This window comes from Corvus cornix, chromosome 2 (genome assembly GCF_000738735.6).
Source record: "Corvus cornix cornix isolate S_Up_H32 chromosome 2, ASM73873v5, whole genome shotgun sequence".
NCBI classification, from domain to species: Eukaryota; Metazoa; Chordata; class Aves; order Passeriformes; family Corvidae; genus Corvus; species Corvus cornix.
In genome coordinates, this window is record NC_046333.1 from 31,411,038 (window position 1) to 31,436,061 (window position 25,024).

At 43.0% G+C, this 25,024-nt stretch overlaps 2 protein-coding genes across 2 annotated transcripts in view; one reads left to right on the forward strand and one right to left on the reverse strand.

The window, feature by feature from the left end:
- Nucleotides 1-6,482, reverse strand: part of EPDR1 (ependymin related 1) — a 29,422-nt gene extending 22,940 nt beyond the window's left edge. Inside the window, exon 1 of the mRNA XM_039549355.1 lies at nt 6,211-6,482. Within this exon, the coding sequence (XP_039405289.1) occupies nt 6,211-6,482 (272 nt within the window). The remainder of the gene's footprint in view (nt 1-6,210) is intronic.
- Nucleotides 6,483-7,594: 1,112 nt separating this feature from the next.
- On the forward strand, nt 7,595-19,998 carry SFRP4 (secreted frizzled related protein 4). Its single transcript, XM_039549896.1, has 6 exons — nt 7,595-8,651; nt 8,805-8,885; nt 8,976-9,041; nt 11,598-11,796; nt 14,986-15,049; nt 17,533-19,998. The coding sequence occupies exons 1-6, from the start codon at nt 8,210-8,212 to the stop codon at nt 17,719-17,721; spliced, it is 1,041 nt and encodes a 346-aa protein (XP_039405830.1). The 5' UTR covers nt 7,595-8,209; the 3' UTR covers nt 17,722-19,998.
- The last annotated feature ends 5,026 nt before the right edge of the window (nt 19,999-25,024 follow it).

Genomic DNA, 25,024 nt, shown 5'->3' on the forward strand with positions numbered 1-25,024 from the left:
GAATGGAGCCCAAATTAAGATCATGAATATAAAGATGTCTTTCATTGTGTTTGTTTAGCTGCGCAGTCACGTCACCATCAGCTGTCCGTGACCACAGAACACTGAATCTCTCTCTATTCATGTCCACTTTAAATCTCTACCAAAAAAACCCAATAAAACCAAAAAAACCCTGAGTAGAATTTGCAGTGATTTATCTTTTGAAAATACTGGTCCCCTGCTCTAAGTTACAGGGATGTAGGCCTATTATATTTTCAGTGCAGTCCTGGTTTTGCTTTACGTTTTTCGCCATAACGTCCAACAGTACAAAATGAGCCATATGTTTCAATGCAAACACGTATTATTTCAAAAAATTCAAACAGACAAGGAAGAGATAATAAGAGGGAAGAAAGAAGTATTTCCCTAAATTTAGAGGGTTCAGATGGATAAGAGGCTTAAGCCAATATCCACTAGTATCAAGTACAATATGGTGTTAGTGACTACCATTTAACAATGTTTTTTAGAAAAACAAAACTTCTTAATGAAAACCTCTCTTTTTAAAGAACAGCCAGTAAAAAATATCTATAACTCATGTGGTAGTAATGACCCCAGTGAGTGTCTGACAGTGGTTTTTAAGTACACCAACCAGCACTCCAGAAAATTATCAATTTGGGGTCACTGGACACTGTTTATCTACATTTTCTCTCCAGCTTTAAAAGGTTTTGTGGATTCTGCTATTTTGAATTTAAGAGCCAGTTTATTTTGTTCAGTTTGGATGTATGCTGTGTTTTGGTATTGTATGAAATGGCTCCAGAGTACTTAGCATAAACAATGGTTTCAAGAACACTACACTAAACAGAACAGCCATCTCAAAGCAATGGATTTACTTTATTCATACCCAGGTGTTTTTTTTCTTTTTTTTTTTTCACAACTAACAAATATGCTGTTGTTCAAGGAAGCATAGGACACAAGACAGGGAAAGCTTTGCTAAGCCAACAGTTCCCAACTTCCTCTGATAGAGTCCACTTGCTTGTTACTGCTGCAGTTCAATGGCTGAAGAATTCCAGCTGCCTCCCCTGAGCAGTGTTTTAATCTCTTCCCAACCAGCCCACCTGTAACAACAATAGCAATTAACTCCAGTGCTTTCTTGAACTGTATAGCCTGGCCGACTTCCAACAAGATCAAGAACTTGGAAAGGGAAATGATTGCTGCTGCCTGTGGGCAGAAACAAACAGAATGAACAGTTGGTGTGAGACAAGATGCTCCTCCACACAGCCCTCTTGGACCACAGTTCCCTCTTTGTACAGTGCTCTTCTCCAAGGAACCAGCTGCCTTGGCAGGGAGCATCACTGGGGACTTAGTAAACTGACTTGTAAATGGGCTTATGATGGAAATGCATCAGAAATCGAGGCTTGTACAGCCAACCCTCCACACCCCATCACACGACTCACTAGAACAACTGAGGCTTGCTTCAGGCTATTGCCTGGCCTCTGCCTGCCAGCGTGCATCCAGCACAGCAGCTTTCCAAAGCCACCTTTCCAAACTCAGTCATTATCAGCAGCAGACACCTGAAACATCTATAGGAGGAAAGTAAACGCAGGAGGTCTAAGTACCTTCCCTCAGTTCTTGTTCTGCGAAGTGAGTTACATACACAGCAGCTTATGAAGAATTTTAGATCCCAAGAACTCATGTTACATTTAAAGAAACTGCTGAAAATTCATTTCTGTTTCACTGCAAATTAAGGGTCTTACAAGTCTGCACACCCTACATAATCTTAAAAAATGGGGCTTGGGTTCCTGAGCAACTTGGCCAATTCTGAAAATTTTACCCGTGACAGTCTTTTATTCCCCAAAACATTAAACTCCAGAAACCACTCCCAAAACCAAGTCTGGGAAACAAATTTGCAGTTGCTCAGGGTAGCTCAATACTTAGGCTATTGAGTCACCACAATGACCACAGAACGGATGGATTATATGATTTTAATAGGTCAGACACCGCTGTTTTTTCCTTTACAATCACACATCCTAAAACAACTAAAAAGTAGTTGAGAGAAGTCAGACACGTGTGCCCACACTCTGTTTATTTTGAAAAGTCATCACCTCTTCTCCAGATGAATGCTGTTATATCTGCACCTGACCTTATGCTGCTTCTCTTCAGTCAAAGACAGGGATTGACACACACAGGCAAAGAGCTTGCCAGAATAAGAGACTTACTTCTCTAAACATAGCTTTGTCACTCCTCTATCACACCAGCCGTTTGTGTTGCCCAGTGAGGAGTTCATCCTTCCCTTAACTGTCTCTATCTTTTGCAAATATGATTGAACTAAAGGAATTTAACAACATGCAGTTCTGTTTTTAAATTAACACTGATAGGATACCTCCTGATTGTTTTTCTGCTGTGCAGTTACAATTTTTAAGACACTAACCCTAACAATTTCAAATACACAAGCATCCTAATGTGCTGAGTACTGTACAATAGGCCAAGGAGGTTACTGTTGAAATACATGCATAGAAAAAAAAAAGGCATTTTCTTCCTTCTACTTTCTTGACCACATGGAAATTTTTTTTCTTCCCACCATCACATTTCTCATAGGACAATCTGTTACTGGGCTTTCCCTGAAAATCATTCTGCGGAAAAGAGTAAGGAAGGTAAGTCTGAAACTCTGTCAACACAGCATGTGGCAAGTAATACTCCAGCTCTCAAACATCACCTGCATTATTTCTGCTCTGCTCCTCACTTCATGCTTTTCTTTCTTCATAACTGAGCACTAACACCTGTTCAGTGGCTTCAGCAGTGCCAAACAGCACACCCCTTGCTCTGTTTTTCCAACAAAATGAGAGGTGATGGGTGACATGAAGTTCTGGTCACATTGCACTCAGTAGGATTTTTTGTTTGGACCTTTCTGTGCCAGGATTTCTCACCAGTTTGCAGTGATGCCATATTCAAATCTACACCATTGGAAGTTACCTTAAAAAGAAACTCCTGCCCCAGCTGCAAACCTTGCTGGTGACTGCCACCCATTTTGTGAAGTGTCCCGAGACAGAGGCCGACAGAGGCCTGAACGAAAGTGAGGAAGGTTTAACATCCAGAGAGCACAAAAGGAGGAAACTTCATGTAGTAGGCAACCAAGGATTAAAAAACACATTCTGTGTTTAACAGCATGAACACAGCTTTGCCTCAAGAGCTCTAGAGAGCTGTTTTAAGTGCTCCCATTTCACATTGTATCTGGAATGACCTATTCCAAATGGGAAATGGTCAATATACTCAATGTTTGTTTTCTTTTCTCTTCTTCTGGTATCAGTATGAGCTGAGCACTACACAAACCTTAAGACTGTCCCTGCCCACCTTGTCTATCCCCAAAAATTTGATCCTGAAGGGGAAAGAAGCAGCAGAGCAAGGCATGCTGAAGGAAACAAAAGAAGCAGAATGTACCTAAGGCTGGGTCTGTAAAAGAAGTGAAAAAGAAAGCGCAGTAATGAATCCAACTGGAATAGGTTCTCCTCCAAAAATCTTAGCTTAGGATCACTGTTGGTAGTTTTTACAACTCTGAGCCAGAGTGCGGGAGCCAACTGTGTGTCCTAGAGAAACACCCACCCAACAAGCTGGCTGAAACAACAGCTATGACTTCTCTAATGAACTGGCTCTGTTGGTTGTCTGGCAAACGAGGTGTGTGCCCAGGTGGCAGGTGACACAGTTCAGCTGGACAATGAGGAGCGGGCAGTCTTTACCAACATGGTCACTGTATCTCAGGTAATCTCGAAACATCTGGTGGGCAAAGAAGTGATGTTAACAAAGCAGCAATTGGGTGTTTACCCTATGGCTACTTTTCTGGAGCTGAAGTAGGTATGTTTTACTGGATTGATGTAGGTATGAAAATGCCACATAGCAAATTACATGAATTTGAAACATGTATCTACAATAAAACCTGAAAGTTTCATGTTTTCCTGCGGTTATGAGCCTGCAAGCCATTCCACACAGGCAAATCTTTGTGTCCTTGATTAACCTCAGCCAATAACTCCAACAGGGCTGTCTCTGATTAAGGTCCACATTTGTAAGCTTCAGAAAATGCTTTGTAGAAAAATGTGGTTGTTGGCCAACCCAGATTGCTGCACATAAGTTACATCTGATAGGAGCAAAATGTGAGAATTTAGACTGAAATTTCCTTAGAGACCAGGGCAGCACTATTTTTCTTGTTGATTTTGTACTTGCTGCCTCGGTGTAATTACCCCTTTCTTGTCAACATCAAAGCAGGGTGGGGAAGAGGTTATTTTTCAAAAGACAGGATAAATCCCTTTGCCTCTAACTTCTGAAGGCTTCAGTTTACAACTCACTGTGTCCACAGTGAAATGAAGTTGTGATCACAATTCTAGACCTGATCCAACACATACTGAAACCAATGGGAGACTTTCTGTTGACTCGAATGGAAGCTGGGTCATGCCCTGAGCAGACACTACTGCACATAAAACAAAACCCCTCTCCAATTTTGGATGGCAGAAAACATGGACAGCCTGGAAACAATAAAGACCCCTAAGGTGAGAAATTGTCTACAACAAAAACCTAATACAGGAAAAATCAACAAGTGCACCTGCCTGCACTCTGCCTCTTTCTAGCCCTATCAACCCAGATGAAACTGCATCCAGAGCAGGTAGTTATCAAAAATGTAAAAAGATAAGATCTTGGTAAAAGACAAAATCTGTACCAGAGTCTAAAATGTAAAATAATTATTCAATCTTAAAATAAAGTTTTCAAATAAAATGAACATAAGCTTCAAGAAATGAATGTAGTACAACTTAGAAGCTAGAAAAGACTTGCATCACGCTTTGTAACACAGTTTTTATGCTTGTCAAACATGAAAGTCAACCTAGGACTTGCAAAACAAGGGAAGCATGAGCACCCTGTGGCCAGTGTCAGACTCTTATGCTCTATGTCAGCAGACCACCAGCAAACACCTGTATGTTGTTTCAACATTCTTCATATGGCTCCTAGGCAAAAAGAGTAAGGAAAAAAGCTTACAATGAGGGAAAGCTAAGCCTGAAAATGAAACACACAAAACAGTTCTAAGAGTGTCAGGCGATTTGGAGAGAAAGGATCGCAGAAGAGCATATGCTTTGGAAAGATTAAAACAATTACTATGTGATGTTGGAATGGAATTGATTGTCAGGAAAAAGAAGACAGCAGCAAAAAGGAATATTGATCTTGCAACATCAGAGACCACTTAGTTTGAATGATACAGCATTTGTAGGCTGGTCTTTACCTTGAATCCACACATCCCCAGACTGATACACTGTTACTTGAACAATTTGTAGGTGGGAGAGGCGGAGGCATGGGCAGACTGGCTACCCTCACACTGGCAGGTATGTTTTGACATGTTGTCTGAAAGTGACTGACACTCGGTGGCCAGAAATGTCTCACTCAGGAAGGCCTCTCTAGGCCAATCATTTCTTCCACCCAACCTGAGCTTGGCAGGCTGAGGAGAAAAAAGAGGCTGTTCTTCAGTCAGCTTTTTTTTACACTTGTTTTTCAGCAAATCAAGGAACACACAATGACACAGGGATTTTTTGGGATTACTTATGGGTTTAACAGATACATCCTGTATAAATGAAGAACAGGGACGTCCTGCAGGGCTGTACAACGGCAATGAATACACTGTACCACAGGTAATGGATGCATCCTGACACCCTGGCACTGACTTAGGACCAAGCACTGACAAGGACCCAGAGAACTTGTAAAACGTAACGCAAACTTGTTAGCAAATTACTGAGCTAGAACCTCATCCCTTACCCCATAACGTTATTCACGTTTGAGTATAACCTCTTCATTATACCTCATGATACCCATTATTCTGCACATTTTGGGCTGTATTTTTGCATTCGCTTCCAATTCCGTTTAAAAAGCAAAAGAGCTGGCGGGGGGTGGGGGGGGGAATATCACTGAAGATAAAAAGCTGACACTGTTGATCATAAATCTTTCGATATATATACACATATATCTACACGGAGGATGGATCCAAGCCATGCTGGGGACAGGCTTCCCAGCGCCACTTGTTCCCAGTACGCCGGTGCCTCGCCTCCGCACTCCCCGCGCTCCCCCGGCTCACGCAGGGGAGGTGCCGCCGGCAGCGCAGGGCCCGAGGGAGACCCCCTCCGCCCGGCTTCGCATCACCCCACACCCCCGGGAGGCGCCTCCGGGCTCTGTGCCGACCCTCACCGCCCCGCCCGGCCGGCCGCCACCTACTTCTTGCAGGGGATGAGCGCCTTCCTCTCCTCCAGGATGCGGAGGCGCTGGTTGGGGCCGTCGTAGGAGACGGCGGCCCGCGTGTTGCGGCCCGAGCCGTGCTCGTAGAACACGGTGCGCCCTTCCCACTGCCGCGGCGCCTGGCACGGCTCGGCCCCCGCCGCCGCCGCCGCCGCGCCACCGCGCAGCAGGAGGACGCCCAGCAGTAAGAGCAGCCGCAGCGGCAGCCCCGGCCCGGGGCGCAGCTGCCGCCCGGCCGCCGGCCGCGCCATGCTCCGCGCCGCGCTCCCTCCGCGCACGGCCGCCCCGCACGGCGCGCAGGCGGGCGGGCGGGCAGGCTGTGCCGGGGGGCGGGGGCGGCCCGCCTCCAAACCCGCACGCATCACCTCGGCGGCGAGACGCGGCTGCCGCGACAGCGCCCGGCCACCAGCGGGGCGCGAGGCAGCGCGGCGACAGGCGACGAGGACTCTCGCGCTCCCATGCCTCCCTCCCCGCAGCCGGGAGAGTCGGGGCGCCCTGGCCGTGCCCACTGCTCCGTGGGGGTGCCCAGAGGGGCAGCTGCGAGGTCCAAGCCTTGGGCACTCTGCGTGAGCTTAGGGAGCGAGGGGAAACGTGAACAAGAGGGACCTGCTGGGACAAACTGCTTTAATGTTGCCCTCGAGGGGGGAATTTTAGTGCCTCCCTACGGACAGACTGTGTCACCAAGCATTCCTTCACCACATGCATTCCTTCATCTCCCACTGCCCTCTTAGGTTTATCAGCTGTTTCCTGCCCGCGCTGGGTGCGCTTTCCTCACTCACTAAGGGAGGGCGAGGCCTGTGCCCCACAGATGCTCCGTCTCTGCAGCTCTGCTGCATCTTCGGGGGGTAACACTGGTACCTGGCCGGGGCAAGCCCGGGAGCTGCTACCTCTGAGCCGCGCTGGGTCTCTCTCGGGTCACTGGGATGACCTGGCATTGAGTTAATCTTAACTCAGCGGGTCCCCCAAAAACTGGGGAGAGGCATTTCCCACAGTGAAGAAAGGGCCTGGAGGTCCTTCCGTGCATGGGGGAACAGAGGTGGGGTGTGAGGGAGCCCTTTGTCCCCGCGTGGGCACGCCACTCCGCTGCACCAGGGGCGCGTGGCCGTGGAGCACCAAGGAAAGAAAAAGTAAAAACAGCTTGGTAAAAGACCGAAACCCCTTCTTCCACTCGTGTGCAGAAGCGATTGGTGGGGGACAGAGGCGGGTGGAGCGGAGCGGCGGGCTGCCTGCCCGCTCAGCAGCCCCACACCGGCCCCGCGCTGCCCCGGCCCCGCTGCCGTCTCTGCTCGGCCGCCGCCGCTTCCCTCGTCCCGAGCAAACCGGGCCACAAGCCACTACCCCGTCTGTCCGCCCGTCCGCTTCACGCCTTTCCCCGTCCGTGCCGAGCTCATGGAGGGAATTCTGCAACCCCCTGGAGGTGTCGGGAACAGCCACCGGAGTTCCCTCAAAGCCGCAAAAAGTTTCTTCTCCCTTGAGAAAACGTGGCGTATAAAGTTCAGCCCCTCAAGAAGGAGTCGTGGTCCCTCTCCCCGCGCCGGAGCGCAGAGCCCCGCGGCAGAACCGTGTGGTTTGGGTTTCCTTTCCCCCCGCTCCCCCTTCCACCTGAAGGAATTTATGACACAGATGAAAACTGAAACGGAGCTGGAGCGGCGGCCGAGAGACGCAGTGATGTCGCCGGGGGATTAAACGGGGTGGAGGTGATGTCACCGTGCCTGCACAGCAAAACGCACACATAACGCGCACACCTCCCACCCCCCGGAGGAGCGGGGCTGCCAAGGGAGCGCGATCGGCCCCACGTCACTCGTGCCACTGGTATAAATGCGGTCCCGCGATGTCCATGGCTGTCGGCGCGGCGGCTCCCGCGACTTGACTGCAGCAGGTCTCCGGGAGGCAGCGCCGCTCCGCGCCCTTCGGCCGCCGGGACCCGCGGGGCGGCGGTGGGCGGCGGCGGACAAGGAGGAGAAGGAGGAGGAAGAGGATGCTGCGCGCCTTGGTGGCGGTGTCCCTGTGGCTGCGGGTGAGCCCGCGGGCGCAGGGCGCGCCGTGCGAGGCGGTGCGCATCCCCATGTGCCGCTCCATGCCCTGGAACATCACCCGCATGCCCAACCACCTCCACCACAGCACCCAGGAAAACGCCGTCCTCGCTATCGAACAGTACGAGGAGCTGGTGGCCACCGGCTGCAGCTCGGTCCTGCCCTTCTTCCTCTGCGCCATGTACGCCCCCATCTGCACTCTGGAGTTCCTCTACGACCCCATCAAGCCGTGCCGCTCCGTCTGCCAGCGCGCCCGCGACGGCTGCGAGCCCATCATGCGCCGCTACAACCACAGCTGGCCCGAGAGCCTGGCTTGCGACGACCTCCCCGTCTACGACCGCGGCGTCTGCATCTCCCCAGAGGCCATCGTCACCGACGTGCCGGAGGGTGAGAACCCTGGGGGAGCGGGCGGTGGGAGGGAGGACTCCCTCCACCCCCGCGGGACGCCCCGGGGTGGGACGGGGGGCTGCGGGACCCCCGCGCTCCAGTCCTGGAGCGTCTACCGACAATTTTCACTCCCTGACGCACCTCTGTTTGCAGATGTGAAGTGGACGGACTTCACACAGGGCTTTATGGTGCCGGACAGACCCCTGGAGCCTGACTGCAGGAGCCGCGGCCAGGGTGAGCCTTGGACGACCCCCCGCCTCCACCTCCCTGGAGACAGGGTCCCTCTGACACCCCTCAACCTTTCTCCCTTCTCTTCCTTTGAAGAGCGGTGCAGGTGCAAAAAGACAAAGCCTACGCTGTCAACCTACTTGGCCAAGAACTACAGCTACAGTAAGTGCAGGGGGGAAAATGCTTCACTTTGCCTGTACCACACCCTCCTTGTGTCCCTGCAAGTTGGGCAGCTCTTTGTGGGTGCCACCACACCAGGCCCCATCCAGCAAGTGTGGCAGAAAGAAGACTGCTCCAACAGAGCCTTTCCAAGTGGGGGTTTGCCTGGGGATACCTAGCTGTCCTCTTCCAAAATTCAGCTGTAGTACACATCATGTGCAGGCAGTAGTAGTAATTGCACGGATGATGGTGTGTTCCTGACAAAAGCAGTGAAGTGTCAGTAATGTGCACCGAAATAAACAGGTTGCTCTGCAGAAAGGGTGGTTGCTGCTGCAAAGGTCACTCTAGTAAAGGCAATTACGTTTAACATGAGCATGACCACTTGACCAGCTCCTGTTTTCATCCAGCAGGTAGAATAAACAGGGATTTGCTACCCAAATAAAACTTGTAAATGTGAACCAGCTGCAGCAAAGTAAAAAGTTTTTAGAAATTCATATATGCTTTTACATTACTAGGCAGTGTTCTGTCTGGTGCGGAATTGTCAGAGATTAATGGAATTCAGTGACAATTTGCGCCATCCAGCCAAGGGGGTGGCTGATAGTTTTATTTTATGTTGCAGAACATATTGGCAATAAAAATATTCTTCCCCTTTGGCTTCCCTCTGCCTCAGTTTTCTGATGGTGTGAGTCAGGAAGAACTCTAATTAAGATTAGATTAATGCCAGATTAAATGCCTCTGATGTCAATAGATACCCCTATTAACTATGGATTTAATATGCAGTATTGTTGCATTTTGTCCTTTACTGGCATTTTCCCAGATGGCAGGTTTTTTTCAAGTAATTTATCCAGTTGTTCTGCAGTACTGTTATTATATCGTTCAATCCCTATTTGTTTGATATCAAATGAAAGTACGTTTGTAGTTATTTGCTTCTTTGTTAGCATGTTTGGTGGGAATAATCAAGCTGAACGTCTAGCTTAGGTAATTGTACAATTATTTGTTCATGATAGCATTTTTGTGCATTTACATGACCTATTCTTTTTATATAATTCCTTGATCTGTCTCAGTACAACATAGAGATACATTTAGGTGGAACAATGAGCTTCCACAGTTGTCTGAAACATATGAAAAAGTAGTGATATCAAATGTTCCAAAATGAAATACAGGTGTTAGTCGTGTAAATTCTGATTCCGGTGATTTCAGTGGGAGCGTTCCTTGAGTAAAACCTCTATGTTTGGGTCCAAAACTCAAGATTTTGGTTTTGAGATGTAAATTTTTATTCAGCACCCTCTGAGATGAATAGACCTGTTTATATGGAAAATGAATTGAGGAGTGAGATTTAATGAGTTAAAAATCAATTTTTTTCTGAAAACCTTTAAAATAAGACATACAGCCAAATTGTACTTCTAGCTATCAGCACCAATCAGACTTGGAAATGGATTGTGAGTCTCCAAAACTGAAATTCCTCTTGTGTTTTGTGTCTGTTATACATGTCCTGATAAAGGTAGCACATAAGCCCCAGACTGCATTAAAAGTGCTGGTCTCCTGTTTTCTACATGTGAAGTTTATTCCAAATGTTACGAGGTTCACTTGAAGGCTTTTGACCTGGTGGCTGGCAGGGGCAGGCTGATCATTCTGTGGTCTGTACACTTCTCATGCTTCTTTCACTGAAGAATTTTTGGACAGTAGAACCCTTTCTATTTTGACATTTCGTAGAGACAAAATCCTTTATGTAAAAATCATACTTAATTAATCAGATTTGATATTTCTCACAAGAGAGAAGGGATGAAATGCTGCAGTGGTAGGTAATACCAGGGTTTGCTGATACAAATTTAGCCAGGGATCATTTCAGAGCCATCTACAGAATTTCACCTTCTTGCCTCCATGCAGACATGCAGTTTGCCTCAATGAAAGGTAAAATACAAGTGGTTGTGTATTCAGAGTCAGAACAACCTGTTTCAGTGTCTGGTTTATATGTGGATCTCACTACTGGTAGAGAATCCAAAGGCAAAAGACGAAAAAGAGTATAGCTCAAGTAAATTATGGCAATCCTAAGATTCTTAGTTTTTTGACTATTGTTTCAAGCCTTCCCTTCTTTCTTATATTTGAGAAAAGGCTGTATTTCTTGGTTGCAATCTACAGGAAATTATTTTATTATTGTAAAGACTGAATTCATGACAACTGTCTGTGAGGTAAATTATTCATTACTTAATCAGAAATAGCCAGATGTGGCTGGAGAATGGCTCAGATTTACTCAAAGAGTTGTTCAAGTCTGAGTTGAAGGAGCTGTTTGTGTGTGTGATTCCAGGCAAGATTGGTTGGCCTGATCTGGCAAAGATTTAAGCACATGTTTAATTTCACAGTTGTCAACAATCCTACTGAAAACCAAAGCAAGATCAGGCCTCTGTTATTCTAAGCCACTGTTTGTGCCCACACAGGCAGAAGTAGTTCTAGTTTCACAACCAAAACAACAGCTTCCAATTTAATATATTTGACTTAATTTTGAGGTGTGTTTAAATTTCTAAGGCTGTTTATTTTTCTCCTCTTTTTTTCTATTTGCAGTCATTCACGCTAAAGTAAAAAGCATAGAAAGAGGGAACTGCAATGAGATAACGACTGTGGTTGAAGTCAAAGACATACTCAAGTCTTCAACACCAATTCCTCTGTCCCAAGTGCCTCTTCTTACAAATTCCTCCTGCCAGTGCCCCCCTCTTCAACCAAAGCAGGATGTTCTCATCATGTGCTATGAGTGGCGCTCAAGGTGAGCCCTGACGATGTGGTGCAGAAAAGTGTTAGAGCTGGCTGTGATAGATGGGAAGGATGACCAGGAAAGCTCTCTTTCTCATCATAGGCTTCTTTCGCTGATAGTTTTTCTTAGGATAACTCATACATACACACATGTTTCAATTACCTTCACAACTGACTTTCTCCATCAGCCTCAGCTCTGTGCCATGATCTGGTGTGTACAAAACTTGGCTCACACAAAGAGCATAAAATCTGGTGGCATTAGGTGCTGACAGCATATTGATAAGGTGTCATGCAGCAGTTCAAGCACCTCCAGCTTGGGAGTGGCTTTTTTTAGGACCACTTCCCATAGGGATGAGTGCTTTGTGTGCAGCAAGTCCAGTGGTGGCTGTGGATGATGGTCTGTGTTGGCAGGACCACGTGGAAGGCATTGTTCTGTCTCACCAAGGGAGTGGGCAGGAGATGATACACATCTTCTGTCAGCAGAGCTGCTGGAGTCAGAGCTAGGCCTTCTCCACTGGCCTATCCATACTTTGGACCAGTGCCGTCAGCGAGATGTTTCTGATCCCACAGCCGTACCGGGACCAGCCAAAGCTGCAGCCGTTGGAGCTCCAGCTCCCGGATGGCAGATGAAAAGTAAATACTCTCAGAGCAGCTTGCCAGTCCTGCTGTATGATTAAATGAAAAAACAAAACAAAACTAACTTTACCCGACTGTTCATCTGGCAGTCAGCCTAGCCCCAGGCATGGAAGGAAATCTAGCATGCTGGTCTGGAGGGGAAGGAGTGATGAATCACAGCTCCCTTTTCTCCCTGGTTCCTTGAAGCAGAAGGGGACATCCCATCCCCATCAGCACCCCAAATGCACCAGTAGATGCCAGCAGGACAGGTTGTGGTGATGCCTTTTCCTGGTCTTAAAATCAAGAGTCAAACACAGTTAGAAAGGAAAAAGGGATTTTACCTTTGTATTTATTGTAAGGATCCTTAGGTGCACCACGTCCAGGTGGAATGCACTTCAATGCACACCGCAATGCACACCCCACAAAAGATCTGGTATCACATTGTAGGTCTTACTAATTAGAATATCTATCAAAGATTCCCCAGTGAGAGACTCGAGTGAGCCCCCTTCCCTGAGGAACTTTCCCCTGGATGGTTCTATCTGAGTTTACAAAATGTGTTCAGGAGAGGACCTTGGTGTCTGGGGCTTTCTGATCCCTAACTACGAAGCTTCTAAAATGTTTAGTCTTCTAGCTTGATAAACAAGTCCAAGAATGTAGGCTAAAAAACACTAAGAATACAGAAGTTATAAAAAGGTATATAAGAAAAGGCAAAAAATCATCATGGCATCAGTGGTGTTTTAGGTACTGTGTAGGCCTGTATTTTGTGGGTTGGAGGCAAGGCTGTCTGTAAAATGTGCAGGCTGGTTTTACATGTGGTGAAGTTGCTGTTAATTGGTCACTCACACTTGTAAGGACTACAGAACATCCATGTGTGGGACGTAATGGGCCATATCCATATTTGTAATGAGTTTTGTGTTGATATTTTGAAAGCATTTTGTAGGTGTTTCTAAAATTTGCCATCTGATATCTTATTGCTTTAACTTATTTTTTTGGCGAGCTAGCAAGCACAGTGTTTTATTACTGCCCAGCACGTTGCCCCTCCAGGTCTGGAAGTATTTCACAAGTATTAATGTAGAGCACTCTATTTATGTTAGTCGTTTTAGGGATACAAGCTCTGACTCATGTAGAAGGACCATGACCAAAATTGCAATGGAGGAGCTCTGGGTTGCAGGGCTTTGTTGGAGAGGATTCTCTGGAGGCTGTTAGGAAAGGGAGATTTTATAAGTCAAAGATCACAATCTGCATCTCCGTTATTATGGAAGAACACACGATTCACTAAATATCTTGTGATGGTTTTTAAAGGTCATTGAGGTTTTTAATTTCATATAGTGTACTAAAATGGATTTGAAAAAGAAACATAAACTATTATATGTGCTTCCTGTTGAACTCAGTGGCATGCAAACAGAAGGTTTTGAGTTACAGCAGTTTTTTAAAATGACAGAGGCAAAATGGGTAGAAGCTGTACCTCCTCTACAGCCAATGGCAAAATACCTATTGCCTGTTGTTAGGGTTAGAGCCTCACTGTATAATTTGACCTGAACCAAAGCTGTGCCAGATGATCCCCATGCTGTGGTTTCATTCATGGCAATGTGGCCTTGGGATCAGTCCTGTACATTTGTTCTCTAATCTCTCCTTGGAAAGAAAAGGAAATGTACAGCATATTGGTCCTGATTCTCCAGGGTTTGCACTCACGTTAGGCCTTTTCTGTTTGGTCAAACTGGATTGCACAGTGGCTAATGACTACGAGAGGCAGGATTTTGTGCTGTGTTTGAGCTGCTAAGAGCAGCAATGCTATTCATAGAAGGTGGAGATCAGGCCCAGCTACCCTGTTCAGCCTTCACCAGCCAGAACAGTGCTGTGTGATGTTGTGTGCATTTATAATGATATTTTGATATTTCCAGCCAACACTGGTGTCTAAGTAAAAACCCCCAGAATTTTAGTGACATTTATATTAGGCCATATTAAGGCCTGGTATCTCAACCAACCAAACCTAAAAAACCCCAAAAAGTTGTCTCTAGGTTGGGACGTAGAAGGTGTGACATCAGACTTCTTTAGAATAAACTATTTTAGGAGCTGTCTAAGGCATATACATTTAATAGTCACATTTTTGTTTTGCTCATTTCATAACACCTAGACTCAATGTTTTCATGCAGGAGCTAGCCAGATTTCATTGGTAGGCAAGTATCTCTAACCATACGTCTTCCAAATTCACCTTAAAGCACTCATTAAGGAGTTAGGTGTAGGAAACACATAATGCCATCCTCATATATTTATAGGTAGAAATGGATACAATTGTAAGTGATCAGATAATTATATTACTATTTTTCAGCTGAGCTGTATTAACTGGTGGATGTGAAACAGTTGCCTTTTTTTTTTTCTAATTCAGAAGTAAAATACGTTAGTTTGATCTAGTCTTCACACAAACACAGAGAAACATATGGCATGCCATCATTGCATACATAAAAACTGTCAGTATTGGTACCTGTGGGTGCATTTCAACCTCAATCTATGTTAAATCATCAGGAATGGCATCTCAGGAATTAAAATCAGAAATATCTTTAACTTGTGCATATTTCTTAATTTTCAGGTTGATGCTTCTTGATGGATGTCTAGTTGAAAAATGGAAGGACCAACTAAACAGAAGATTTAAGGTAAATGCAACCAAAGAAAAGAATGCTGATATTCTTGATCAAAAGTTAAACACCTTTGTTTTACTTCAGTATTGATTAACTTTGATGACTTTCAGATATCTTTAACTCCTCTTGGTATCATTATTTCCACTTGAACATTTTCAGACCTCATAGTTACACAAGTATAAGTGAAAATTTGAATATTTTAATCTTGTGTTTTAGGCTGTCTAAAATTTTATTTCTATTTAATTTTACATGGTGGGATGATCTTTGTGTGAACTCTGGCTTCTTACAGTAATGTCTCTAGGAATTTCTCTCATATCCCTGCTGCCACAAGTAGTGATGATATGAAAGTGAAGGTGATATGCAGATGAGTATATAGCCCACATTAGATAAGAAAGGAAGTTAAAATCCTCTGCACTGGATTAGTGGTTTTTGCTGCATTAAATATTGTAGGCTGGAAACACACACTTCTCACCAGGTACTCCCTACAAAGACCCACTCAAAGGATTGGACATTGTCTCTCTGGATTCAGGAAACAATGGAAGGAAAAGTCTATAGTATAGAGACATGGGTGGCAGGTACAGCAGATGCCCCTGTTTTTTGGGGCTTCAGGATAGCATTTGATATCACTCTCTACTTGTAAACTCCTCGTTTTAGTGGAAAGAAAGGATGGATTGAGAGAAGGTCTTGTTCTTTCTCCCACTTTTAGAGATGGAAGAAAGTTATTTTTGGAATTCAGAAAAGTTTTTAGAGCATTAAAGACACACATGTATGTTTCAGGGCGTACATGTATGTTTGTCTTAGTTATGAGTTGATTGGCAATTGATAGGAGGAAAAGAGATGTAGGAATCCATAAACACAAGCTTTTAGATTACAGACCAGCTTCTTTGAGGAAACTGCATTCAGTGCTTCTCTCATACCCTTTTCACTTACTCATGTGAAACCCATGTGTGCAAAAGAAAACATGCTTTAAATCTTAAAAAAATAGATATATGGCAACTGCAGAGGATACCATGTGGGATTTAGAAGAATATTGGCATATGACTTGGACTCCTGAAATCCTTTAGTTGTCAACTTAATGGCCTGTTACTGGCACACAGTGTGTTTTAGTCACCTCCTCACACTGTTTTGTCATTTCTAATTGTGTCTTGAAACATGTTTGGGCATTAGTTTCCAGATTGTCAAATAGATGCATGACTGCCAAACAAAATACCCTTCAAAGCAGGTGTCATTTCCTCTCATATTAATAGTTTCATAAACTAAATCTCATTTAAACAAATTTGAGTGGGACATAACTGAATGTCTACAGATAGTTTTGGTTTTATAAAGATGCATGAAATTACTCTGACTACACAAAGCCAGTATGGAGGTATCACAGTGGCTTCACTTCGATGCCCATCGTTCATCTCTGAAGACTTGCATCCAAATTTTGTCGTGAGTTACCACTTAAAATGGATGTTTTGAGCTGTCTGTCAACCACAGAAGACAGTTGTTAACATAACCACAACATGGCTGGTCTTTTCTCTAGCCAGGACAAGAATCTGAGTTGCAACAGGGTCAGTGCAGATGTGCTAAATTGGGAAGCTGGAGAGCACTTCTTTTGCTCTCATCGCTGTGTAAATCCCCTACCTTTAGGAGTTCCAGAAGAGAAGGATAATAGAGGGGAGAGATGAGACCCTTTCCAGGTTTTACTACCTACCTGTTTTCTTTAAAGTAGGTACTTCTGTTCCTAGAGGTGAAAGTCTGCAGTCTCTGTGGCTGTTTTATGGATCCCTCCATGTTTTGGAGACCTAACCACTTAAACTCACTGTAAAAACCTGTTTTTTAACTAGTGCACTATTGGATTTGAAAATCTGACAGCTATTATCTTTGGTGGGCTTGTTGATCTAATTGCTTTTCAAAATTTCTCAGGGATGCTACTGAATAAAGCTTCAGGTGCACTATTGGAACCATGCCGTTGCAACTCTCAACACTGTGATTTCAGTCTGTCCATAACATAAGCTGGTTCATGCTCAGTCCTTTCCACCCCAGGGGAAAGCAGAAAGTAATTACCAGCTCCCCTGGTAGCTGTGTGCTTAAATACATATTGTGAAAGGATAGTTTGATTCCTGCAGACTTTTCTGAGGCAAAGTCAAGTAGCACGTTCAGCAAGACAACGAAGAAGGGGTGAAGGAGTTCCAGTGTGCTGATCCTGGCTTTTTGAATGCGTGATGCCAGCTCCCCCCTATTTCTGAAAAGACACTCACATGCAGCATGTACACGAGATGGGCAATTGTCATGTCCATCTGCTGGTGTTGTGGAAATTCCCTCTACCCAAGAACACATGGCAGGTTCTCCCTGCAAATAGCCATGCATGCTGACATCAATGGCCTTGCAGTAGAGCACGGAACTGTTAAAGGCAGTACTAGCATCAGTGGTCCAAGATAGCTTTGATTAAGATGTAATTATTTATGATTATGTCCTTCCCTAACTCATTCTCTTTGTCTTCTGCATTTCTACAGAGGTGGGAACAGAGACTGCAGGAACAAAAGCGGCGAACTGCCCCCAGTAAGAACCAGAATTCAGGACGCAGCGGTCAGAGTGGAGCCCTGAAACCGCAACCCAAGAACACCAGCCCACTGGTCAGTGGCCCCAAAAAGGCCATTAAAATAAGAAACGGCCAGAAAGAAATCAACCCTAAAAAAGTATGAGGGTGATATTCCCAAAAGAAAGGACTTTCCCTGCACGACAAGGGTCACAACCTGGCTTGGTCAGCATGTTTTATTAATTTGGAACTCATCAACTTAAAAAAATCATGTCAGTTTCTACATAGACCTTTTTGCTGCACTTTACTGTTAAAAGGTTTGCTTGTCCTTTCAAGTCACTACAAGCCATAGAGCATAGGTTTGCACTAATATGAGGTAGGCATATTCCAGCTGTCTGAGCTTTATCTTTGGGCTCTGATTTCCCATCTAGATAGAACTAGCCTTGTCTGCCAGAGGTTTTGACTCCTTGTACCAGTTGTCTGGTCTGCTTCCCTTCCACATGCTGGAGAGCTGCATGGAGTTTCTCTCCTCAGCTGGTGTAGTAGTCTGTGCCTTAGTCTGTGAATTAGCTGAGAGCTCACCAGACGCAGCAGCTGAGGAGCAGCAGAAGTATGGTAAACTCTAGCAGATATCTCAGGCAGCAATGACTGCTGCTGCTGGAGCTGAACCTATTTGCTGTTTGGAATCACAACCCTTGTTCAGTGTTGAAAAGCATAGTTTACCATTAAGCATCTGGGTATGCATTATGTGATTATTTTTGAGCGTGCCGAAAATATGCTTACAGTGATAGTATTTGATCTTGTGGGTTTGTGTAGTAAAAATACATTCAAAGCAGACATTTAATTTTTTTTACTGTACTTCAGGCTGGCTTCTGTTGTTCTAATTTCAAATATATTTAAGCATCTAATTGAAAAATCAGTATTTTTCAAAAGGACAGATTAAAGTGAACAGATCTGTAGAATCCTTAAAAGTAACACATTTGCTGTAATATAGCTTTGCTATGAAAACTGGAATAGAAGCTTTATTCTAAAGATAACTGACAGCTCCTGTACAGTATTAAGGAGAAGATAGGGCTTCAAGTGGCTCAGTAATCATTTGGATAACTTTTTATCATTTGACACCGTATTTCTAACCTTTGTCTGAGACCAAATAAATAAATAAATAAATAAACCAGCCTTGTCCCTATTAATGTGCTTCTCAAAGCAACTGGGTATCTGCAGTTTTTCTTGTCAGAAGGTAACATTTACCCTGAAAAGGGTGACAGGAAAGCAGATGCTTTTGTTTATGTGGTAAGTTTACTGACTTAACATTTTCTTTCTGAGGTATTAAAACAGCAAAGGTGAGATAAATCTAATCGACATCATTCCAAGATGGCATTTATGCTATTCCTTCCATGGTGTACTTGGATGAGGCAGCATAGATAACGCATTCTGATTTCAATTTCATGTAACACACAAGAGGATCAACATTAAGATCAGAAGAGATCATGATAGATGCCTGAAAGACCTTTCAGTTTTCCTGCAGGAAGACTAGGGACTAGACTGGTCAATTCTGGTAAAATGAGGATTTTTATAATAGAGAAGTTCTATGTCAGAAAAAAAAAGGAGTTCTGTGTAGATTATTATAAGGGGCTACAATTGGTCATGTCAGTATGTTGATCTTTGCCATTACAAGAATTACAATGAAATTTGCATGAGTGAAATTCAAGGCAGACTATTCTGGAGTGATTTTAGTAGCAGTAGTTATATACTTGGTAATTTGCTAACGCAAATTGGAGACATAGATGCCAAGTTACAGTGTTTAAAACAGACACAGGTGTTACAAGAAAATGGAATAATAGCATATAGAATAGTTCAGGGGGAAAAAGCCAACCTAAATGGTCACTGTTGAGCTTTGAGCAGTTAAAATATACAAAGGTCAGCATTTGAGTGTAGCCCTACCGGTAATTCTGGGCAGGTGCAGTACTTTGTTGACATGGAACACCACAGAATTAGATCTAAAGTTCATTCCAGGTGCCAGGAATGCCGAGCATATATAGCATCTGTTGACTTTAGGAGAATGATGTGTATTTGACAAGTCTAAAAAAACAGACTACAAACTTAGGTGCTTAAATACAGCCTATAGGTGGAACCTTAATCATGTTCAGCAAAATGGAAAAACTGAAATGGAAATCAAAGGAGACAGAATTTCCCTCGCAGGTGACTTATTTAGGTGAGTTTGAAAATGCTGATTTAAGTAAGCATGATCTAAGAGATCAGTATGATTGGAAAACTTCTGAAATAGTTTTAGGTACTGTGTAGCCGGAGTTCTTAAGCTTTGATTACCTATTGATCCCAATTTAAAGTACCCCAATAAATATATATATGGTTAGCCATTAAAGAATGAGTGACAGTCGTATCAATGTGATGTTGAAATAACAAATACTGAAGTCATGAGATATCACTTAAAGCAGTTTTATTGTGAACATAGTCAAGTGTGATGTTTGTTAAATCAAACTTTTGGAACAGCTACCTAGACTCCACAGCAACATCACGTATTATTTTACAACTGTTAAAATAAATTTCTTTTCTTTTTGTCAGAGGAAAAAATGTACAAATTATTTTCTCCAGAGAATTGTCACCATTCCTTCAAGTCGCTGTCATTAGATTGACCATTTCAGTATGCTGGAGTAAACATTGATGCACCAGGCCATGTGTTTCCAAACTCCTTGACATTTTTGTGTATGCTTTATGCTGACTTTCAATCTGATATGGTAAAAATATGGAAGAAGGAAAGGCAATACAACAAAAAGCAGGGGATATGATAATACAAAGAACAGACATGCAAGGGATAAATTAGTAAGGTAGTGTGTTTTTCCAAACCCATTTTTTCCTATATTTTAAGAAGCCATGGGCTGACCCAATTCAGCACTAATGCAAATTTTGAAAATCCCCTACAAATATTAACTTCCTGTGATACCAAATGCCAGCTGAATCCAGACCCAGAACATCTGCACTCTCCAGCCAGTTTTCCTTCCCTTCTCTTGCAAAGGCGTGAAATAGGTGTTGGAGCAGTGAGGGCTGTGAGAGCAGGCAAATTCCTCCCCACAGGGTCCACTCACCACCTCTGCTCCCTGGCGTGTGGCAAAAGGTCAGACTCACCTCTTCTCATGCACATCTATGGCCAGATGTAGCCATTGCTGTGCTTGTGCACTCCAGCACTGGAGTTACCAAACTTCGATTCAGCAGAGGGGGCAAATAGTTTGCTGCTGGATGAATGTAATTGCTGTAACTACTTAAAGATGAAAAATTAACAGGTCAAATCCTTAAAGTGTCAAATGTTTTTTTCCCAATGTTGCATCTGCCTTCTTACTGAGGGGCTTGGAATTTTTTTCATATAAAATAAAAATTGCCTGGAACACCAAGCATATGCTCCTAGTGAGTTTCTTACTACCTCCCACACACGTGTGCCCAGTTTAGTTAGAAGTGTCATTCAGTATTTTCACTGAATGTTCTAACCTCAGTTCCAAAAGAATGAAACCTGAAAAAATATTTACTCTACTTGTGAATGATTGGCACCATTTTAGAAGCTCACTGTAAATGCAAATCAGAGCTTCTTTATGAAACACATTTTTAAAAAACCCATATACCCCCCTCCAACAAGACCCGAATGACCCGGTCACTTCAATTCAGTGTTGCAACTTTCGTCCAGTCAGTGCATATGACTGAGAAATACTTCCTAAGCAAATAAAAAGATTTTCCTGTCCAAAATACTCAAACAGCTCTTAAATTCTTTCATCCAGAATTGTAACCTAGATTCCAAATGAATGAAACCTGAAAAAATATTTACTCCAATTATGCGCAACTGACACATGCTTTTTGGTTGTGCTTAGCAGTTGAATGTAAATGCACATCTGAAAACATTTCTTCAACCAGATTTTTCTGGTAAACTACATCCACTACAATTAACTTTGTAAATAAATATAATCCATCAATACGGGTCAACAAACATTCAAAATTATGTTTCCATATATAAATACCCCTCCCGCCCCCAACTAACTTGCCAGTCTGTAATTTCTATAGAAGTTCATTACTTCTAATTAGAGCTAGCCAAGACTTTCCGTAAAAATTGCACTCAATTTCAACTGCTGACACTATATGTCATGTAACATCTCTGAAATTAAACAACAGCCTTATTGGAATGTAAAACAGGGTTTCAAACTTGCCTGCTGGATATGCAGTAAATTTGAGGGCTTCTAGGTAATCTATTAATATTAGATTGATTCCTGTTGCTGCCAAAAGGCTTGTGGATAAACCACTATGGAAATGAGCATAAAGGAAGGGAGGGCACACTCCTTTTCTCTAGATGAGGATACTAAGATCAAGCCCCAAAATGACCTTAAATATGTCACACAATCTATACCCAGACAGAAGATTAATGGGTGTATCAGAGTGACCAAGAGATGCCCCAAACAGAACAACACCCTAAGTATTTTGATTTCTTTGTGGTTACAAGGTGATGAAAACTTTATGGTTTGTAGATACTCCGAGAACATCAGTACGTATTCTCTGAGCAAGGTAACCAGAAAGCTGATCATTTGCTCACAAAGAACTGTGGATAAACTTAACAGATACTTGCAAGGTCTGACTTGCCCGTGTAGTTCATTCAGCAGTCAGAGCAAAGGAAAAACAGTGCAATGGTACAGAGCCACAGGCTGATTGACTCCATCTTCTTGGCAGGGAAAAAAAGCTTTTTCTCCACTTGTCTTATTTTTTTATGTAGTAATTCAGTACAAAAACTCAGTACAATCAGACATACTTATTCTTCTAAAACAGTGTTTTGGGATTTATAACCCTCCTGTTTATCAGTCTAAACTGAAATAGATCTTTAATGTAGTCTTTAGTGTCAAGTTATGATTTCATTAAAGTTCCTAAACAAGGAAATATGTGGTCTGTGGTACAAATAAACATGCCCTGTGGTTCCATTTCTCTCCTGCTGGGAAAAAAATCAGAAGAATAATTATGTTATCTTTTGTTAGTGTTGGAAGAATTATAATCACATCTTTGCACCACCTAATTCTATGATGAACTACAAGATATTTTCTAAATAAACAGTCGTAAAGGCCATTCTCTTTTGAACTGGCATTTAGATATGAGATAAACGGACAGAGTCAGACTTTCTGTAAGTTTTGTACGCAGCAGAGTTGTGTAAATTTAATTGCAGGATGATTTTAATCTGTGAAACTCCATGGAGTTTATGTTGGAACAGAGTCCTCCTGACTCTATAAATCAAATGATTGCTGATCCCATCGCAAATGTTCAAATTCTTAAAAATTGCATCCATATTTATGTCACAGTAATATAATTTTCAAAGAAGAATGGATGGCAGTATAAATAATGTGTGCAATACCTATGGGGTGAGTTAACTTTTAAAGAGACAAAGCAATGTCTTAAAATACTGACAGTATTTTGATTGCCATTCTTTTGAATGCATATTTTGATAATTCTACAACGGTCTGTTTCTCAAAGATATAAAAGCTTTGCAAATCTGAATCTCTTCATCATCTAACTGAAACAGTTATGTTTGATGTTTTAAGATGTATCTCCTTTCCAAAGCTGCTATTAGACTTTAAGATCAAGAACCTATTTAGGAGAAGAAAATGAGCATTAATAAATGAAATGTTCTCACATTTCAATTTGAGTTTGGATACTCAGGCAACATGAAGAAAAAACTGTCATAGATCTATGCATAATATTTCAATGGAGTATACTGGATTGCTTTAACCAAGCACAAAGCAGGAATTGTAATTGACACACACAAATATGGGACCCCAAACAGACAAAATCCTTCAACATCCAATAGTGAAACCAAACTGACAAAAATGTTACATTGTTTAAGAATGATGTGATGCAGTGTGAAGGATAATGGTCAAACAAGAGCAATAACTCAGTATACAAAATTTTACAACGCTTAAATTGGCAGATGTGGAGCTACAGTACCCCCACAGCAAACTGAAATTTCTCAGACCAGAGCTAAGAGATTTCACAGTATTCATAACCCATTTATGATACTTATCAAGCTATTTGATGGTGAACTTCCACCAGACTTATTATGGGCTCTTAATAAGACATAAACACATTTTCAACATTTCTGCTCCTGTCAAAAAATAAATCCACCTAAACTTTCAGCATTGTATTTCTCCCAGTGGTTGAGAAGCCATTAACTCCAGCAAAGATCTGAGGAAATGACCTGAATTGATGTATGTGAAATTGCTCTACTCAAGCAATGTGCTCTTTTCTGAGGCTGCTTCTTGGTTTAAAGTACAGCGTGCCAGGACCCAAAAGACCCAGAGTGGTTAAATAATGCCAGGAAGAACAGTTTTAATGAGTTTTTGAAGTAAAAAAGTAGCCAAAGAATATACAGCAATCCTGAATAATGTTTCTCAGAACTCACCTCAGTGAGGCGACATATAAATTCTGCACTAATTACAACCTCCTACAGGCTAGTGAACCTCAAGCTGAGTTTGTGGCAGTAAAGTAGTTGTAGGTGAAAATGGGCCACCAAGAGAATGCTCAGTCCAACTTCTGCTGGAGGAATGTCTATAATAACAAATGCCCCATCACAACAGAAATACTTGTCAGGAAGCTCTTTATAACAGCTAGTTGTATTAAATACAATAGGAACAATAAAGAAATTATGAGAAGGACTTCATTCTTTCTGGACTTCACATTTAGAATCAACAAAGTAAGTAAATTGCTTTAAGTGAATGCCAGTCTTTAGAATCTCAGCCTTCAACAGACTCAGACAGCAAAAGTGAGAATATATCAGCTACAGAATAATATTTGTGTTCTTCATGAAGGCCAGCCGAGTTAGACTGGACAGGATATGAACTCACTAGTTTGGCAAGGAGGTACATGTCAAGAATAGCTGTTATGTAAGATCTGGCTTTGTATTTTAGTTCCTCTGATATATTTGAATTAAGTAAATTGACTGGAAAGGATCTTTTAGTTTATTATCCTACCTGTGACAGTAATCATTAGAAGATATTTAGGAAAAGGATAAATAAACAATGCCAATGTTTTTCAGGGCCCTGAGGGAACCAATAGGCCTTAATAGCCCAGAGCGGTCTCACCAGGGATGCACACATATACAGTTGGTCAGTGGGCCCAGGAGCCCCATTTGGCTCACATTTGGAACTGCAGGACTCGATCCACATCACAGTGGATGTGCCATTAATAGTGTTTTAATCACCTTCCTTGACCCTTGTCCTTCCTTGCTCTTTTTAAGGTAGCTATACACAAAATGCTTTAGGATCCTGGAACTATTGGAAAGGCATAAATCTGTCAAAATGATAAAAGCAAAGGCATCTACTGAGCATATATATAGAAACCATTACTAATGTCAAATTTCTAGCAGGCGTTACTTGTTACATCGGTATGTTTTGCAATATGGAAGAGCTGATAACAAAAACTGCCCAACTAAATTTGGA

Excerpts from the sequence above, each read along its gene's own strand:
- SFRP4 (XM_039549896.1), top strand. The coding sequence starts at position 8,210 with ATGCTGCGCGCCTTGGTGGCGGTGTCCCTGTGGCTGCGGGTGAGCCCG. Across the intron at positions 11,797-14,985 it reads TGCTATGAGTGGCGCTCAAG|GTTGATGCTTCTTGATGGAT; the intron begins GTGAGCCCTGAC and ends CTTAATTTTCAG. Across the intron at positions 15,050-17,532 it reads AACTAAACAGAAGATTTAAG|AGGTGGGAACAGAGACTGCA; the intron begins GTAAATGCAACC and ends GCATTTCTACAG.